Genomic DNA, 21226 nt, shown 5'->3' with positions numbered 1-21226 from the left:
CAAACGTTTCTAGCGTGTGTGTGTAATGTATGGTTATGGTTATTTAAATTATATGCGCAAATCTTTCAACTAGTACACCACTTCCTGCTATTAAATATTTAGTTACTTCAGAAACAGATGAGAATTTCACTGTAAACAGTTTCAACAATCAATACTTTTTCCATAACATTGTCCAGTTCAATTATAGAATGTTGTAATTATAACACTATTATTTATGTCATTGTTAATATTTTGCGTATGTTTATATAATGCCACATTTTCAATTAGGTTGATTTAGCTCCCTGAGAGAAACAAAAAGGAATAGATCTTAAGGGCCAATATTATGATATAATATGATACAATTATACAGTATGATCATTATATTTGACATAATAATATGATACAATAATACAATGTCTAATGGCCAATAAACATTGCTAACCACAGTGTCTACCACAAGCAAATAGAGATAATGAGATCTAATCTGGATTAATGAATGAAATTAATTGAGAGGGGTTTTGAGAAGTATCATGTTACAAACAAAGGCTGCTATGGAGCAAATGACTTTCAGCTACCCTTACACACAATCAAACTATGCCAACAAAATTATGTGTATTTTTTATCCCCCTTGGTAACACTTTAGATTAAGTTGCTCTTGTAGTAATGCATTAATTACTCTAGTAACAACATCAGTAAAATGTTGTTCCATAGCATTATAAAAAGTAGTCATTGCTTTGAAAATGCATAGTAATGGAGTTGAGCATTCTTTGTTATGACACAAGAGGACTAAGAAACAGTAACACAATTATTATACCATTACAATGCAATTACTAAAGTATTATGTAACAACATGGTTTTAGTAGAGTAACACTAGAGTAAATGTAATTAATTAAAAATTTAAAACAAATTAAAAATCCTAGAGTAATTACATTGCACTCCACAGATATAAAAGCAACTTAATGTAAAGTGTAGTGAATAATATGGATGAGATACAAAATGTAGTACATATACAGTTGAAGTCCGAAGTTTACATACACCTTAGCCAAATACATTTAAACTCAGTTTTTCACAATTCCTGACATTTAATCATAATAACAATTCCCTGTATTAGGTCAGTTAGTATCACCACTTTATTTTAAGAATGTGAAATGTCAGAATAATAGTAAAGAGAATTATTTATTTCAGCTTTGATTTCTTTCATCACATTCCCAGTGGGTCAGAAGTTCACATACACTCAATTAGTATTTGGTAGCATTGCCATTAAATTGTTTAACTTGGGTCAAATGTTTCAGGTAGCCTTCCACAAGCTTCCCACAATAAGATGGGTGAATTTTGGCCCATTCCTCCTGACAGAGCTGGTGTAACAGAGTCAGGTTTGTAGGCCTCCTTGCTCGCACACGCTTTTTCAGTTCTGCCCACACATTTTCTATAGGATTGAGGTCAGGGCTTTGTGATGGCCACTTCAATACCTTGACTTTGTTGTCCTTAAGCCATTTTGCAACAACTTTGGAAGTACGCTTGGGGTCATTGTCCATTTGGAAGACCCATTTGCGACCAAGCTTTTACTTCCTGACTGATGTCTTGAGATGTTGCTTCAATATATCCACATATTTTTCCTTCCTCATGATGCCATCTATTTTGTGAAGTGCACCAGTCCCTCCTGCAGCAAGGCACCCCCACAGCATGATGCTGCCACCCTCGTGCTTCACGGTTGGGATGGTGTTCTTCTGCTTGCAAGCTACCCCCTTTTTCCTCCAAACATAACGATTGTCATTATGGCAAACAGTTCTATTTTTGTTTCATCAGACCAGAGGACATTTCTCCAAAAGGTACGATCTTTGTCCTCATGTGCAGTTGCAAACCGTAGTCTGGCTTTTTTATGGTTGTTTTGGAGCAGTGGCTTCTTCCTTGCTGAGCGGCCTTTCAGGATATGTCGATATAGGACTCTCTTTACTGTGGATATAGATACTTTTGTACCTGTTTCCTCCAGCATCTTCGCAAGGTCCTTTGCTGTTTTTCTGGGATTGATTTGCACTTTTCGCACCAAAGTTTGTTCATCTCTAGGAGACAGAATGCATCTCCTTCCTGAGCGGTATGATGGCTGCGTGGTCCCATGGTGTTTATACATGCGTACTATTGTTTGTACAGATGAACGTGGTACCTTCAGGCGTTTGGAAATTGCTCCCAAGGATGAACCAGACTTGTGGAGGTCTACAATTATTTTTTTCTGAGGGCTTGGCTTCTTTTGATTTTCCCATGATGTCAAGCACAGGGGCACTGAGTTTGAAGGTAGGCCTTGAATTACATCCACAGGTACACCTCCAATTGACTCTAATGATGTCAATTAGCCTATCAGAAGCTTCTAAAGCCATGACATCATTTTCTGGAATTTTTCCAAACTATTTAAAGGCACAGTCAACTTAGTGTATGTAAACATCTGACCCACTTGAAATGTGATACAATGAATTATAAGTGAAATAATGTGTCTGTAAACAATTGTTGGAAAAATTTGTTTTGTCATGCACAACGTAGATGTCCTAACCGACTTGCCAAAACTATAGTTTGTTAACAAGACATTTGTGGAGTGTTTGAAAAACTAGTTTTAATGACTCCAACCTATGTGTACATAAGGGACAAAGTTACATAAGGGATTGTTCAAATGTGCTCATTAACATTTTTGTGAACAAATATTTCAATTTCTGTAAAAAATATATGTGAACTAAAAATACAAGCTAAAGGACAGCAAAGGCAAAAGGATGGTCTGCTTTTTGCATTCTGGCTGTTATTACAAACATATAGAAGGGTTCATATCTTTTTTTAAATATTTTTTCCCAAATATAAATCGACAGGAATATGAATCGCTCACAACACAATTTGCTTTTGAACAAACAGTCCCTGACGGCCTTGCAGAAATTGCCAATGCTGTGGAGCGTCTGCTGTGCTATCATCCCCCTCATATACTCAACAAATTATGAAAGCAAGGAACTTCTCTCTCCATTTCCAACACTCCAGTCACAAAAAACAGATTACTCTATGATAACATCCCAGGATCTACAGGTTTGTAAGAGAGGATATACAGTGCATTCGGAAAGTATTCAGACCCCTTGACTTTTTCCAAATGTTGCTAGGTTACAGTCTTATTCTAAAATTGATTAAATTGTTGTTTTCTTCATCATCAATCCACACACAATACCCCATAATGACAAAGGAAAAACAGGATTTTAGAATCTTTTGCAAATTTATTAAAACTAACAATGATGGAGGCCACTGTGATCTTGAGGACCTTCAATGCTGCAAAATAAATGTGGTACCCTTCCCCAGATCTGTGCCTCAATACAAACCTGTCTCAGAGCTCTATGGACAATTCCTTTGACTTCATGGCTTGGTTTTTGCTCTGACCTGCACTGTCAACTGTACATAGGATGCACCTGAGCTCAATTTCAAGTCTCATAGCAAAGGGTCTGAATACTTATGTAAATAAGATATTTTATTTAAAAAATATATATACATTTGCAAAAATTTCTAAAAACCTGTTTTTGCTTTGTCATAATGGGGTATTGTGTGTAGATTGCTGAGGATTGTTATTTATTTAATCCATTTTAGAATAAGGCTGTAACGTAAGACAATATGGAAAAGGTCAAGGGGTCTAAATACTTTCCGAAGGCACTGTATATATATATATATATATATATATATATATATATATATATATATATATATATATATATATATATTGTATACTGTATATATTTTTTTGTATAATTTCAAGTTCAGTCTGTTTGCTCCCTGGGTCCCGTTAAATCATTTTCATGTTAAACTTGCGAGGGGTCTCTGCAGCACTGTTGCTCACTCCAGCGTCTGACTTGCGTGGCACGTACTCTATCTCTATGTTGTGCTTTGTGGCCCCTTTACCTCTGCTCCACAGAAAGAGTAGCACCAGACAAAACAGGACAACACCAAGGAAAGATATGAAGCCCATGGTGGTGGCGATGATTAAGGTCTTTATGTCGAAGGGGAAGGGGACGTTGGTTTGCGTCCCATTGTCATCATTCTCATTGGGCTGGTTGGAGATGAAGGCAAAGGTCTTGTTGGGTTGGTGGGGCCAGTCTGGAGAGTAGCTGTGGACATGCAGGTGGGCGAGAGATGTGTCGTTGCCACCAGCGTTGCTGGCTATGCACACATACGTGCCGTTATCCTGGACCTGAGCATACCGCACCTCGAGGGTGCCATCGGGGAATACTGTGAGCCGCCCGATGGTTTTGGTCATGATGAACTGCTTCTGCGGGGAGAGCCACATGATGACTGGGGCAGGATCACCGTCTGCCTGGCAACCAAAATTAACTGTAGTTCCCTCGTCCACAAGTTTCTGCTGCGCCTTGCGGTCCCGGATCCTGGACTTGCGACACGTGAAGTAGTTGGGCTGCAGGACGTCCGGGAAATCTTTGAACTCTTTTCCCTGTACGAACTCAGGTGAAGCGCAGATGGGTTGCTGCCGGTTGAAGTTGAGCCTCCAGCGTCTCCGGAACACCCACAGCAGCCGACAGTCACAGGCCAAGGGGTTGTCGTAAAGCGCCAGAGTCTCCAGGTTGCCTACCGAGTGGAACGCAGACTCCTCCAAGGTGCTCAAAGCATTTCCAGATACATTGAGGATCTTCAGATAGTTTAAGCCTCGGAAGGAGTAGGGCTCGATCATAGCCAGCCTGCCCCCGACCATGTGAAACTCCTGGAGCCTCAGAAGGTCATGGAGCTTATTCCCCTCAATGGTGTGGATGGGGTTATAGGACAGATTCAGAAACCGTAGGTAGACCAAGTGCCGGAGAGCCACGTAGGGGATGGAGGTCAGGTTGCCATTGGTGATGGTCAGCGAGGTGAGGTTCAGTCCATAGAGGCAATTGGAAGTCATGGTGTCCAGGTAGGGCCAGTAAGCGATCTCTAGCACTTTAAGCCGGTAGAGCCTTTTAAAGGAGAAGTCCTTAATAATAATGATGTTGAGGTGGCGCAGCCTGAGAAAGATCAGACTGTGGAGGTGAGTGAAGGCCTCAGTGGGCACCGAGGTCAGGTTGCACTTCTCCAACGTCAGCTGCTCCAGGCTGCTGAGGCCATGGAAGGCCCGGTGGGAGATGAACACGAGGTCGTTGTCACCCACCTCCAGTGAGCGCAGGTTGTACAGGTCCTGGAACATGTAGTCCAGCAGGATGACTATCTTGTTCTCACTGATGTCCAGCTGGGTGAGGTTGCTGAGGCCCAGGAACACGCCCAGCTGGATGAGTTTGAGCTTGTTGCTGCGCAGTCCCAATGTCTGCAGGCCGTACAGGTTGTTGAAGGCGCCGGGCTCGACAGCCGATATGGTGTTCTCGTTGAGTTCCAGCTCCTCCAGGTTGGGGTATGCGGTAAACTCATCCGTGTTGATGGTCTTGATGCGGTTCTTGCTGAGGTCAAGCAGCCGCGTTTCTGTGGGGATGCCCTCGGGGACAGACATAAGCTTCTTGCGTTGGCACATGACTGAGCGCTCCTGGGTGTTGCACTCGCAGCGGGATGGGCAGCTTGTGCTGGAACCAGACAGTACAGTGGCCAGGATCAGAATCAGAATGGGCTGCCAGCACGCAACCAGGTAGCTGTTTCCACTCGCTTCCCTAGCCCCCATCCTATCGGTTACCTATGGAGACACGAGATACAGAGAAAGGACTTGTTAGAATAAAATACACTGATTAGATATAGTCTAAATAACACTCTTTCATTTCCTCATCATTACAATTACTGGTCACTCAAACTTATAATTTGTAGAAGTACTAGTTATTGACATTGTTGGACAGTGGGATCATAGTGTAGGTTTAATGCTGCTGAACTGTCTACTGAGATCACTGTTGTAATGTACTGTATTTTGACACCACATTCTGCAGCATTGCTGCATATGCAAATTCTTTGATGTGTGGGAAAAGGATTTTCCTTTTATGAAAACATATTATACTGTTCTCTTTTTGAACATAGTGGCTGTTATTCTCTGCCAGGCATTTTGAAACTACCCCAACAATGAAAAGCAATAAAAGTGATGCCACCGTTGTGACAAATAGAATCGAGTGTACAAGATCTACTGCAGTATTTCATGGCACAAAGGAGAGAGGAATGGGGGTGGGGGGTTACTACTGTAAGAATAAGGTATGTGCTTGCATAATGGTTAAAAGTGACATATTTTAATTCTGCAATGCTCACTACTCTATGCAAAGCTTCAAAGGCATTTCAGATGCAGGAGGCTCCTATGAACTGATGGAACAGTGTTCGCTGCAGGAAACGGTTACATTAGCACCATATTACACTTATTTATGATCCATAAGAGGAGATGCTGAGATCCGATAGACAGTAGAAGTAGCACAAAGAATTCGAATACATTTCCTGGCATGTGTGTGCTTGTGTGTGTGTGCACTTGTGTGTGTGCGTGCGCTTGTGCATGTGCACACACTTGTGCTTGAGCACGTGCGTGTGTGTGTGTGTGTGTGAGGGTATGTGTGGCTGGCACACAGCTCCAGCAGTATCCTGCAGTTCCGCAGTCAATAGCACCTCGCTCAAAATCAATCGGTCAATGCGAGCTCTCTAATAATAAATTATGGCATTTCAAAAGGGGCCAGGTGCAGCTCGAATTAACCACATTTTTCAGAAGACAATCCAATTCACGCTGTGTCAGAGACACGTATGCTGATCACATCTGTGGTGTGTACCTTTAGCATAAAATATATGAGTTAAAACAGAGTGGGGGGTGGGTCAGCAGCAGCAGGGAACGATCAAAGAGAAATGGTTGCAAGTGTGATTTATGTGCTATGGCTAGCATTCAGCTGGAGCAAAATGTTATGATAAAAATATACACCACGCAGAGCAAGGGCGGTGGCTTGAAAAAGGTCTTAAACAAACAATATTACATTTCCATCCTATCCGGCAGTGTTTTCCACCTCCATTAACAATGTAATTAAGAATTGATTTTAACAATACAGAATGTAATTTTTTTATGCCAGGAGGCATAGTGGCATAGCATTCACTCACTTATTTATTGAACAAGGTGAATTAAATGGAAAAGGGAACATATTTCATGCCTTGTGGCTTAACAATATAAAGTACAGTGAATTCGGACAAGTATTCAGACCCCTTTCCCTTTACCACATTTTGTTACGTTTCAGCCTTATTCTAAAATTGATTAAATAGTTGTTTTCTCTCATCACTCTACACACAATACCCCATAATTACAAAGCAAAAACTGGTTTTAAGAAATTTCACCAAATGTATAAAAAAAAAAAAAAATGAAATATCACATTTACATAAGTATTCAGAACCTTTACTCAGTACTTTGTTGAAGCACATTTTGCAGTGATTACAGCCTCAAGTCTTTTGGGGTATAATGCTACAAGCTTGGCACACCTGTATTTGGGGAGTTTCTCCCATTCTTCTCTGCAGATCCTCTCAAGCTCTGTCAGGTTGGATGGGGAGCGTCGCTGCACAGCTATTTTCAGGTCTACCAGAGATGTTCGATCGGGTTCAAGTCCGGGCTCTGGCTGGGCCACTCAAGGACATTCAGACTTGTCCTTCTGGAAGGTTCTCCCATCTCCACAGAGGAACTCTGGAGCTCTGTCAGATTGACCATCGGGTTCTTGGTCACCTCCCTGACCAAGGCCCATCTCCCCCGATTGCTCAGTTTGCCGGGCGGCCAGCATTAGGTTGAGTCTTGGTGGTTCCACACTTCTTCCATTTAAGAATGATGGAAGCCACTGTGTTCTTGGGAACCTTCAATGCTGCAGAAATGTTTTGGTATCCTTCCCTAGATCTGTGCCTCGACATAATCCTGTCTCGGAGCTCTGCGAACAATTCCTTCGACCTCATGGCTTGGTTTTTGCTCTGACATGCACTAAACTGTGGGACCTTATATAGACAAGTGTGTGCCTTTCCATATCATGTCCAATCAATTGAATTTACCACAGGTGGACTCCAATCAAGTTGTAGAACTATCTCAAGGATGATCAATTGAAACAGGATGCACCTGAGCTAAATTTTTAGTCTCATAGCAAAGGGTCTGGATACTTATGTAAATAAGGTATTTATGTTTTTAATTTTGTATACATTTGCTAAAATTCTCTTTGTCATTATTGGGTATTGTGTGTAGATTGATGAGGAAAAACATTAATTTAATACATTTTTGAATAAGGCTGTAACGTAACAAAATGTGGAAAAGGGGAAGAGGTCTGAATACTTTCTGAATGCACTGAATAATTCTTAAAAAATATTTTCAAATTGCAAGTATGCAGAGGACCTGTAACACAATCTTATAGGTGGCATATTGTAAGGTTTGTACACCCTCTCTTTCAGGATGTGGAGGAGAACCCTCAAATGTCCTAATACTAAAGTTTGTAATCTGAACTGTAATCTTAAAGGAAAATTCCACCCAAAAACAGCATATGATGTAAAATGCATCATACCGGCTGTGTTTATGTATTTTTGTAAGTTATATATCTTAAAAACGTGATTGCTGACAGGCAAAACATTTTGGGACTCACAGATATTTCCCTCGGTGCTAAGCATTTTAACCTCTCCTTTTGTGTCTCTCAAGTCAATAAGTAACAAGCTGCAACGTTCTCTGACTGCATGACAGAATGTTTGTGACGGTAGATAATGTACACTTTTGCGCTTCACTGATTTAAAAATCCCACATTACACATGAGAGAATGTGACAGGTACAAGCGGGGAAAATAATCTATATTGTTATGGTAGACAGACAGTTAATTCAATGGGGACATAGAGCTACCTTTGTAGCCACTGCTGATAACTCTTTCTGGAAAGCCCCATACAAGACAGTCACTAGATTAGTCAAAGGTGTTTATGTTTTTTTTCTGACTCAAAATGTAATTTGATTCTTCTCGGTGGGTCAAAGGTCAGATGGAAAAGTGTCGATAACATCTGTAATCAACTGAAATACCATCTCAAACCAGTGAGAAACGTCTTGACCTCCAGTCTGTGTAAGGGCTATATGACCAAGAAGGAGAGTGATGGAGTGCTGCATTAGATGACCTGGCCTCCACAATCACCCGTCCCAACCCAACTGAGATGTTTTGGGATGAGTTGGACTGCAGAGTGAAGGAAAAGCAGCCAACAAGTGCTCATGTGGGAACTCCTACAAAACTGTTGGAAAACCATTCCAGGTAAAGCTGGTTGAGACAATGCCAAGAGTGTGCAAAGCTGTCATCAAGGCAAAGGGTGGCTACTTTGTAGAATCTAAAATATAAATATATTTTGATTTGTTTAAAGAAAAGTTGATATAGGGACCATCTCTGCGGTATAGAGAATCAGGGGCATGACTCAGAGTTCAAGAACTGCCTATTATGTCGCAGAGTAGGCATTATGTCTTTGACCTAACTGCATCATGTCCCCTGTAGTTCAGTTGGTAGAGCATGGCGCTTGCAACGCCAGGATTGTGGGTTCGTTTCCCACGGGGGGCCAGTATGAAAATGTATGCACTCACTAACTGTAAGTCGCTCTAGATAAGAGCATCTGCAAAATGACAAAAAAATATCCCCTTTGTATTACTTAATGGAGCTATATTTATGTAGCTGCTCCCATTATGTCTCGTTCACAAACCCCTACTTTATTTGTTTCTCAACCTCGCTGTTGAAATCAGTTGGCACTTGACATTTCATGCTTAAGAGTTTTATTTCGGTTCGCTGCCTTCAGGTTGTTTATCTCCCTCATTCCTCTCGTTTCACGGACCAGCAAGCTACCTGCTTTAACGACATTTCCTCTCCGCCAAGCTGGCAAGCTCCGATATACTTCACCCAGGCGCTTCCGCAGCCCATTCTCAAGAGCGCACACCATCATGTCTACCGACCGACATATCCACGGCCCTGCTTCATCGAAGGCTCCAGAGCAGCTCCTGGCCTCATGCTAGCTGCCTGCCTTGCTCATCGCTGGACCGGTGAAACCCTGCCGCCAACCATCGCACCACTTTCTGAAAACAGCATCCGAGTCCCTGCCATTCATACCGTTTTCCCTTCATTCATGTTAAGTCATTTTGGATAAAAGCTCTGCCGTTTGATACATTCCATTATTCAATTAATTAATTTAAATGTATTGTCCAGGGTCATGTTTACAACAGCCCGCGTGAGGGCAGGCCACACATAGTATCAGATTGAATCATACTAATTTGACATTTGTATTGGCCACCATACTATTTGGATTTGGGATGAAAGACTACACTTTGCTTCCTTCGTTCCCACCACTTCCCCATCTCCTCCTATATGTTCTACTACTCGCTATCCTTATAACAGGATCAGCTGCCTCGAACAGGACCCAAAGACACTGTAAAAGTAATTAGTTATGAGTAACCCAACTCAAAGCATTTCAGTGTCCAATGCTTCAAGTCATAAAGTGACATTACCACCCATATGGTTTCTGAACTACAACTATTGAAGTTAATATTATTATTAATATTTGTTGTAGTGAACATAAAAATGTAGGGTCCCTTTTAATTAAATGCTTAACCTTCACCTTCAAGTGTAAGTAGTAAGTACTTCTGATTAGTAATTTTCAGTGGTTATGTCTTAAAGGCCCAGTGCAGTCAAAAACGTGATTTTTTATATATATATATTTCCACACTATGAGGTTGGAATAATATTGTGAAAATGATGATAATGCACTTTTAGTGTAAGAGCTGTTTGAAAAGCCCACCTGAAATTTCAGCCTGTTTTGGTGGGATGGAGTTTTGGCCTGCCTGGTGACAGTAAATTAGTTGATAGAACAATAAGAGAGTTCCAAACCTCTCTGCCAATAACAGCTAGTTTTCAGTTTTCCCCTCCCCACTCAGACCACTCCCAGCAGTCCTAGCAAAATTATTGCTTGAGAAATTGCTCTTTGCTAAGAAGCATTTTTTGTTTAATATGCCATTTAGCAGACGCTTTTATCCAAAGCGACTTACAGTCGTGTGCATAAATTTTGACGTATGGGTGGTCCCGGGGATCCAACCCACTACCCTGGCGTTACAAGCGCCATGCTCTACCAATTGAGCTACAGAGGACCACATTAAGGTACTTAATTGTTACCCAGAAATGATTTGATATTGCGATAACAACTGCTGCATTGGACCTTCAATGTTCAACATTGATTTATGTATTTGAGGATTTGTCATTTTAACCCACCTTAGCAGACATTGTTGAACATCAATTTGCCCAACGGTTTTGATATCCGTTCATCACTATCAATTACACCTCCTAGCACATCAAACTGCTTAATACTTAATACAACACAGATGAATCGTGTTTTTTACTCGAATACCAAACTGTCTGACTACTACTTAATCATTTTAAGTAAAAATGTAAAACATAAAATAATCAAGTAAGAACAACTTATTTAACCTTTTCACACGAGTTCCAAATATCTCTAACGGTCGCCCCAGTGTGTTTATATATTTTTTTTTTTTTATGAGTGTGATGTCAGAATGCACTCACTGTTCCAAAATGTGATTGTTATGCAACAGGACAGTTAACCCGCCCTGCCCTCAAACCAAGGCACGCTGCCTGCTAATTATCTATAGGCTATGTTTCAACTTGTCAATTTTAAATGATTTCGATTTTAGCTTGATTTTCTAACAACAGTTTGAATTGAGGTGTGTGCGTAAGCGTCTGTCAGACCAAATATGTTATAGAAAAACAAGGTGATGGGATAGTTCACTCGACTGACTTATGGTGCTTTCAAGACAACTGGGAACTCGGAAAAATTACGTCAATGATCTAGTTCCCGAGTTGGAATTCCGAGTTGGATGACCGTTCAAAAATATTTTCCCAGTCGGAGCAATTTTTTTTTCAGAGTTCCCAGTTGTCTTGAACGCACTGAAATCGGAAGTTGGAGATTTCCGAGTTCCCAATTGTTTTGAACACGTCATCAGATTGTAGCTATGGTACCTCAGTGTTGCCAGCTCAGACACCCCTTTCCAGGGGTTTTATTTGTATTTAGCGTATAAACTTCTCCTGTTTCCCCACCCCCCATTTTATTGATAAATCCCCCATCATAGTAATATTTCCTGCATTATATTCCCCCACGATACCTTCCCCCATTTCTACCCCCCCATGGACTTAACCCCCCCACAAATGGAATGAACCCCCACCACAAAAAAACGGTTACGGTTAGGATAGGCAGTAGGCTTGTATTTGGGGTGATGAACTGTGAGGTGATAACATTTTATTTGCTTTGTGTTTGTCAAAATGGAAAACAACTTGTCATGTGTTCCGGTTCTTGTATACACTGTAACAAGTACATCGAAGAGTTGTAATATGCTGAAAAGTGGCCAAACGAAGTAAATAAATTTCAGGCAATGGGCTTTGTTTATTTGCATCTTATAGTGAATGGCATTCTGGGATTAGAGTTTTCGCTTGTCAAACATAAACACACATGGCTGCCATCATAAATAATTTAGCTGCTGTTAGCTTAGCAGACATGTATCTCTTTTCTAAACAATTTTACATTTCTCCCTTGTGCTCAACAGAGATGTGGTACATTGTTAACAAGTCTAGCTGTTAGGTCACTAACTTATGTTTTGTTTTTTGTCAGCGCAACCTGTTATTTAGACTGGTTTATGGAATGAGTTTGGCTGTGGATGTGTTCCGTGTGATGTTTGGATGATAAAGTTCGCATTTATCTTTAACAAAAAAAGGTGAAATTTAGGAATTAAGTTGTGAAGACCTTTATTTCCCATCAGTACAAAACATTGTTTAGATGCTTTTCAGACAACAATACTGTTTAGACGTGTTTGTTGTATCATACCTTCTGTTGCTACTGTTCCGATCACATATTTGCGATGGTACGCTGCAGGGACCACTCAACAATGATCACAAATATGTGATTGTACGCGTCAAAGGGTTAATAAATGTTAGATTGACTTTAAAATATTCAATAATCATAACTTCCAGAAACTCAACTTTAGATTTAGCAGGACACAAATAAATGACGTTATTTACACAATTACCTAATATTTGTTAACAGTACTCTAAAACAAATGAGTTAGTACTACTTTTTAAGATTTGAGTTCTACTGACTGTTGGAGATGTTTGAGTAGCCAATTTCTTTAATAATGAGTTAGGCAGTTACTTTTTGCACCCAGAGTCCCGATCCCATCACTTTTCCTTGACCACTCCTCCACGAATCACTACGCCACAGCCTGCTCCACCAGCACTTCAGATAACCACACCTTTCCTACGGACAACCACACTCCTCCACTAAGAACGCCTGCATTTCATCATCCTATGGACAACCCCGCCCCTCCACCAAGAGTGCCCGCTCTTCATCGTCCTACGGACAACCACACCTCTACCTACCTCGAGCGTCTTGCTCCCTCCTTCACCTCAACTCCCCTTTCTCTTTTAATAAAATCTTTAAAACTGCTATGTTGAAGGTCTATACCTAGTGAAACCTAAATTGATCAAGTTAATGCTGTCTGAGGAGGGGGCCATATACAGGATGGAGGCTTGAGTAGCTGGTGGAACACCTGACAGGGGAAAAGAAGAAGCGCAGCTGCCAATCCCTATTTTCCGCTCCATCTTTTTTGCCTTTGCAGTGTGTGCCTATTACACATTGGATATCGTGCTCAGAGATGCTATTATGTCCAACACACCATTATCATTGACACCAAAACCTAATCAATGAAGCGATCAACTGTAATTCCCTGCTGTTAAAGCTCCATAACTGCAACTTTCTAGACCATAGTAGGGTATTAGCATGGTAATGATCACGGGTAGTCCTTTACCACAACACTGCGGTCAAAATCTAGATTAAATCATTGCATTATAGCCCCTGATCTTCCGAGGCTCATTTGAAAGACTAAAAGCTCCATTATATCAGCAAAAAACATTATCTGCTTAATTTTGTTCAAATAAAATGAGAGCACTTTCACTACAGTGTTTCTATCGTTTTCAAGACGTTTTGTAATACGTACATGCAGGCAGCTGATTCTCTATGGCTAGTATATACAGTGAGGGAAACATTTATTTGATCCCCTGCTGATTTTGTAAGTTTGCCCACTGACAAAGAAATGATCAGTCTATAATTTTAATGGTAGGTTTATTTGAACAGTGAGAGACAGAATAACAACAAATAAATCCAGAAAAACGCATGTCAAAAATGTTATAAATTGATTTGCATTTTAATGAGGGAAATAAGTAATTAACCCCCTCTCAATCAGAAAGATTTCTGGCTCCCAGGTGTCTTTTATACAGGTAAGGAGCTGAGATTAGGAGCACACTCTTAAAGGGAGTGCTCCTAATCTCAGTTTGTTACCTGTATAAAAGACACCTGTCCACAGAAGCAATCAATCAATCCGATTCCAAACTCTCCACCATGGTCAAGACCAAAGAGCTCTCCAAGGATGTCAGGGACAAGATTGTAGACCTACACAAGGCTGGAATGGGCTACAAGACCATCGCCAAGCAGCTTGGTGAGAAGCTGACAACAGTTGGTAAGATTATTCGCAAATGGAAGAAACACAAAAGAACTGTCAATCTCCCTCGGCCTGGGGCTCCATGCAAGATCTCACCTCGTGGTTGCAATGATCATGAGAACGGTGAGGAATCATCCCAGTACTCCACGGGAGGACCTTGTCAATGATCTCAATGCAGCTGGGACCATAGTCACCAAGAAAACAATTGGTTACACACTACGCCGTGAAAGAGTGAAATCCTGCAGCGCCCGCAAGGTCCCCCTGCTCAAGAAAGCACATATACAGGCCCGTCTGAAGTTTGCCAATGAACATCTGAATGATTCAGAGGAGAACTGGGTGAAAGTGTTGTGGTCAGATGAGACCAAAATCGAGCTCGTTGGCATCAACTCAACTCGCCATGTTTGGAGGAGGAGGAATGCTGCCTATGACCCCAAGAACACCATCCCCACCGTCAAACATGGAGGTGGAAACATTATGCTTTGGGGGTGTTTTTCTGCTAAGGGGACAGGACAACTTCACCGCATCAAAGGGACGATGGACGGGCCATGTACCGTCAAATCTTGTGTGAGAGCCTCCTTCCCTCAGCCAGGGCATTGAAAATGGGTCGTGGATGGGTATTCCAGCATGACAATGACCCAAAACACACGGCCAAGGCAACAAAGGAGTGGCTCAAGAAGAAGCACATTAAGGTCCTGGAGTGGCCTAGCCAGTCTCCAGACCTTAATCCCATAGAAAATCTGTGGAGGAAGCTGAAGGTTGGCATTGCCAAATGTCAGGCTCAAAACCTTAATGAATCCCTCCTGAGATTTTACAAACCTGGTGGCCAACTACAAGAAACGTCTGACCTCTGTGATTGCCAACAAGGGTTTCAACTACTTTTTTCCCTCACTGTATATATTCACCCCCTTTGCTATGAAGCCCCTAAATAAGATCTGGTGCAACCAATTACCTTCAGAAGTCACATAAATAGTTAAATAAAGTCCACCTGTGTGCAATCTAAGTGTCACATGATCTGTCAGATGATCTCAGTGTGTGTGTGTGTGTGTGTGTGTGTGTGTGTGTGTGTGTGTGTGTGTGTATTTATATGTATATGTTCTGAATGGCCCCAGAGTGTGCAACGCCACTAAGCAAGGGGCACCACCAAGCAAGCGGCACCATGAAGACCAAGGAGCTCTCCAAACAGGTCAGTGGCAAAGTTGTGGAGAAGTACAGATCAGGGTTGGGTTATAAAAACATATCTGACACTTTGAACATCCCATGGAGCACCATTAAATCTATTATAAAAAAATTGAAAGAACATGGCACCACAACAAACCTGCCAAGAGAGGGCCGCCCACCAAAACTTACAGACCAGGCAAGGAGGGCATTAATCAGAGAGGCAAAAAAGAGCCCAAAGATAACCCTGAAGGAGCTGCAAAGCTCCACAGCAGAGATTGGAGTATCTGTCTATAGGACCACTTCAAGCCATACAATCCACAGAGCTGGGCTTTACGGAAGAGTGTCCAGAAAAAAGCCCATTACTAAAAGTAAAAAATAAGCAAACACGTTTGGTGTTCGCCAAAAGCCATGTGGGAGACTCCCCAAACATATGGAAGAAGGTACTCTGGTCAGATGAGACTAAAATTGAGCTTTTTGGCCTTCAAGGAAAACACTATGTCTGGTGCAAACCCAACACCTCTCATCACCCCGAGAACACCATCCCCACAGTGAAGCATAGTGGTGGCAGCATCATGCTGTGGGGATGTTTTTCATCGGCAGGGACTTGGAAATGATGGATGGCGCTAAATAGAGGGAAATTTTTGAGGAAAACCTGTTTCAGTCTTCCAGAGATTTGAGACTGGGATGGAGGTTCACTTTCCAGCAGGACAATGACCCTAAGTATACTGCTAAAGCAACACTCGAGTGGTTTAAGGGGAAACATTTAAATGTCTTTGAATGTCCTAGTCAAAGCCCAGGCCTCAATCCAATTGAGAATCTGTGGTATGACTTAAATATTGCTGTACACCAGCAGAACCCATCCAACTTGAAGGAGCTGGAGCAGTTTTGCCTTGAAGAATGGGCAAAAATCCCAGTGGCTAGATGTGCCAAGCTTATAGACATACCCCAAGAGACTTGCAGCTGTAATTGCTGCAAAAGTTGCCTCTACAAAGTATTGACTTTGGGTGGGTGAATAGTTATGCATGCTCAAGTTCTGTTTTGTCTTCTTTTTTGTTTGTTTCACAATAAAAAATATGTTGCATCTTCAAAGTGGTAGGCATATTGTGTAAATCTAATGATACAAACCCACAAAAAATCAATTTAATTCCAGGTTGTAAGGCAACTAAATAGGAAAAATGCCAAGGGGGGTGAATACTTTCGCAAGCCACTGTATTTTGAACTAAAATATAAACGTAGCATGTAAAGTACTGGTCCCATGTTTCATGAGCTGAAATAAAAAGATCCCAGAAATGTTAAACACGCACAAAAAGATTATTTCTCTCAAATGTTGTGCACAAATTTGTTTACATCCCTGTTAGTGAGCATTTCTTCATTGCCAGGATAATCCATCCACCGGACAGGGGTGGCATATCAAGAAGCTGATTAAACAGCATGATCATTACACAGGTGCACCTTGTGCTGGTGACAAACGACCACTCTAAAATGTGCAGTTTTGCCACAGATATATCAAGTTTTGATGGAGAGTGCAATTGGCATGCTGACTGCAGGAATGTCCACCAGAGCTGTTGCCAGAGAATTGTATGTTAATTCATCTACCATACGATGCCTCCAACGTCATTTTGCACAATTTGGCATTACGTCCAACCGGCCAACTTGGGAAGCTCATCTGCATGCTCGTCGTCCAAACCAGGGTCTTGACCTGACTACAGTTCGGCGTCGTAACCAACTTCAGTGGGCAAAAGCTCACCTTCGATGGCCACTGGCATGCTGGAGAAGTGTGTTCTTCATGGATGAATCCCAGTTTCAACTGTACCGGGCAGATGGCTGTCACGAACGTCTGGTAGCGAAGTAGACCAATACGCAGCGTGTTGAGCGAACATGATTGACTTTATTAAATAAAGCACGAAAACCAAAACAATAGACGACTCGTGAAGTCCACAGTAACAATGACCGTAAAGGAACAAAAACCCACAACACCCAAGGGAAAACATACAGTTTAAATATGGCTCCCAATCAGAGACAACCAGCCGACAGCTGACACTCGTTGCCTCTGATTGGGAGTCACACAGGCAAACATAGAAACAGACAACCTAGAACACCCAAACCAAACAGAACACAACGAAACGAACACACCCTGGCTCAACATACAAAGTCCCGGAGCCAGAGCGTGACAGTACCCCCCCCTAAAGGCGCGGACTGCGACCGCGCCTCAAAACCCCAAACAGGGGAGGGCTGGGTGGGCATTACTCCTCGGAGGCGGCTCCGGCTCCGGGCTTGACCACCACCCTTCCACAATCCCCCCGTAGCGCCCCCGGTCCGGTCTGACCCCGCTGGCTGGATCTGGAAAGGACATAGACGGAGCGGATTGCTCAAACTCCGTAGTGGAGTAGCTGACCTGATCAGGCACCGGACTGACGACGCGCACCCCTGGCTTGGCGCGTGAGGCAGGAACGGACCGGACCTGGCTGACGATACGCACCCTTGGCTTGGTGCGTGGAGCCGGAACGGACCTCACCAGGCTGACGACTCGCATCCTTGGCTTGGTGCGAGTAGCAGGAATGGGCTGGAACAGGCTGACGACTCGCACCCTTGGCTTGGTGCGAGTAGCAGGAACGAGCTGGACCAGGCTGACGACTCGCACCCCAGGCTTGGTGCGAGTGGCAGGAACAGGCCGGGTCGGGCTGGCGACGCGCACCGTAGGTTTGGTGCGAGTGGCAGGAACAGGCCGGACCGGGCTGGCGACGCACACCGTGGGCTTGGTGCGTGGAGCAGGGACAGGCCGGGCTGGGCTGGCGACGCACACCGTAGGCCTGGTGCGTGGAGCAGGGACCGGCCGGGCTGGGCTGATGACGCACACCGTAGGCTTGGTGCGTGGAACAGGAACAGGCCGGGTCGGGCTGGCGACGCGCACCGTAGGTTTGGTGCGAGTGGCAGGAACAGGCCGGACCGGGCTGGCGACGCACACCGTAGGCTTGGTGCGTGGAGCAGGGACAGGCCGGACTGGGCTGGCGACACACCCCGTAGGCTTGGTGCGTGGAGCAGGGACAGGCCGGGCTGGGCTGTCGACGCACACCGTAGGCTTGGTGCATGGAGCAGCAACTGGCCGGACTGGGCTGGCGACGCACACCGTAGGCTTGGTGCGTGGAGCAGGGACAGGCCGGGCTGGGCTGGCGACGCACACCGTAGGCCTGGTGCGTGGAGCAGGGACCGGCCGGGCTGGGCTGATGACGCACACCGTAGGCCTGGTGCGTGGAACAGGAACAGGCCGGGCTGGGCTGGCGACGCACACCGTAGGTTTGGTGCGTGGAGCAGGAACAGGCCGGGCTGGGCTGGTGACGCACACCGTAGGCTTGGTGCGTGGAGCAGGAACAGGCCGGGCTGGGCTGACGGCGTGCACCTTACACTTAGTGCGGGAAGCAGGAACGGGCCGGACCTGGCTGGTGACGCACACCACTTGCTTGGTGTGAGGGGCAGGAACATGCCGGGCTGGGCTGGCGGCGTGCACCTTACACTTAGTGCGGGAAACAGGAACGGGCCGGACCGGACTGGTGACGCACACCACTTGCTTGGTGTGAGGAGCGGGACTGGGTTTCGTCATAACCCCCCGCTCCCTCAGCTGCCTACCGAGTTCCTCTCGCCGTGCCTCCTCTCTCACCCTTTCCCTTATCGCCTCCAAATGCTCCATCCTCTGCAACACTACCTCCTGCTCCCTCGTCGTCCCTGCCGTGTGCCCCCCCCTAAAAAAATGTTGGGGTTGCCTCTCGCCTGTCCGACGTTGACCCTGCTGACGCCGCTGCTCCTCTCTCCGTTGCCTCTCCACCGTCTCACTCCATGGCCGGCGATCCATCCCGGCCAGGATTTCCTCCCAGGTCCAGGATCCTTTCCCGTCCAATATCTCCTCCCATGACCAGGCTGCCTTTTCCTGGACACGCTGCTTGGTCCTTTTATGGTGGGTTTTTCTGTCACGAACGTCTGGTAGCGAAGTAGACCAATACGCAGCGTGTTGAGCGAACATGATTGACTTTATTAAATAAAGCACGAAAACCAAAACAATAGACGACTCGTGAAGTCCACAGTAACAATGACCGTAAAGGAACAAAAACCCACAACACCCAAGGGAAAACATACATTTTAAATATGGCTCCCAATCAGAGACAACCAGCCGACAGCTGACACTCGTTGCCTCTGATTGGGAGTCACACAGGCAAACATAGAAACAGACAACCTAGAACACCCAAACCAAACAGAACACAACGAAACGAACACACCCTGGCTCAACATACAAAGTCCCGGAGCCAGAGCGTGACAATGGCAGACAGCCTTTATGGCGTTGTGTGGGCGAGCGTTGTACTGATGTCAACATTGTGAACCGATTGCTCCCATGGTGGCAGAGGGGTTATAGTACACAATTTGCATTTCATCATTTCATCGAATGCAAAGACATACCGTGATGAGATGATGTACGGCCGCAGGGTGCAAAGTTATGTACACAATTCCTGGAAGTTGAAAATGTCCCAGTTCTTCCATGGCCTGCATACTCACCAGACATGTCACCCATTGAGCTTGTTTGGGATGCTCTGGATCGATGTTTACGACATCGTGTTCCAGTTCCCGCCAGTATCCAGCAACTTCGCACAGCCATTGAAGAGGAGTGAGACAATACTCCACAGGCCACAATCAACAGCCTGGTCAACTATATATGCGAAGGAGATGTGTCACACTGCATGAGGCAAACGGGGGTCACACCAGATACTGACTGGTTTTCTGATCCACACCATTACATTTATTTGTTTTGGTATCTGTGACCAACATATGCATATCTGTATTCCCAATTATGTGACATCCTTAAATTAGTGCCTAATGAATTCATTTCATTAGGCCACCCGAGTGGTGCAGTGGTCTAAGGCACTGCATTGCAGTGCTAGCTGTGCCATTAGATATCCTGGTTCGAATCCAGGCTCTGTTGTAGCCGGCCGCGATCGGGAGACCCATGTGGCGGCGCAGAATTGTCCCAGGGTAGGGAAGGGAATGGCCGGCATGGTGTTTGCAACGCCAGGGTTGTGGGTTCGTTTCCCACGGGGGGGCAGTATGAAAAAAAATATATATATATATGCATATATATATATAATGTATGCACTCACTAACTGTAAGTCGCTCTGGATAATAAAACAATTTTATGAACTGAAACTGAGTCAAATCTTTGACATTGTTGCATGTTGTGTTTTATATTTTTGTTCAGTGTACACAGTCATTTTCAGGTCTTGCCATAGATTTTCAATCAGATTTAAGTAAACTGTAACTCGGCCACTTAAACATTCACTGTTTTCTTTATAAGCAACTCCATTGTAGATTTGGCCTTGTGTTTTAAGTTATTGTCCTGCTGAAAGTTGAATTAATCTCCCATTGTTTGGTGGAAAGCAGACTGAACCAGGTTTTCCTCTCCTGAAACACTTCCCAGTCCTTAACAATTACAAGCATACCCATAACACGATGCAGTCACCACCATGATTGAAAATATGGAGAGTGGTACTCAGTCGTGTTGTATTGGATTTGCCCAAAACGTAACACATTGTATTCAGGACAAAAAGTTAATTGCTTTTCAAATTAATTGCTTTGCCTTGTTGCAAACAGGAT

At 43.8% G+C, this 21226-nt stretch overlaps 1 protein-coding gene across 1 annotated transcript in view; it reads right to left on the bottom strand.

Annotated features, from left to right (window-relative positions):
- Positions 1-3747: 3747 nt before the first annotated feature.
- Positions 3748-21226, bottom strand: part of LOC121555289 (leucine-rich repeat and immunoglobulin-like domain-containing nogo receptor-interacting protein 1) — a 94852-nt gene continuing 77373 nt past the window's right edge. Inside the window, exon 2 of the mRNA XM_041869102.1 lies at positions 3748-5635. Within this exon, the coding sequence (XP_041725036.1) occupies positions 3776-5623 (1848 nt within the window). The 5' untranslated portion in view covers positions 5624-5635 and the 3' untranslated portion in view covers positions 3748-3775. The remainder of the gene's footprint in view (positions 5636-21226) is intronic.

Source organism: Coregonus clupeaformis, chromosome 11 (genome assembly GCF_020615455.1).
Source record: "Coregonus clupeaformis isolate EN_2021a chromosome 11, ASM2061545v1, whole genome shotgun sequence".
Taxonomy (NCBI): Eukaryota; Metazoa; Chordata; class Actinopteri; order Salmoniformes; family Salmonidae; genus Coregonus; species Coregonus clupeaformis.
This window is presented reverse-complemented; position numbering and strand designations above follow the sequence as displayed.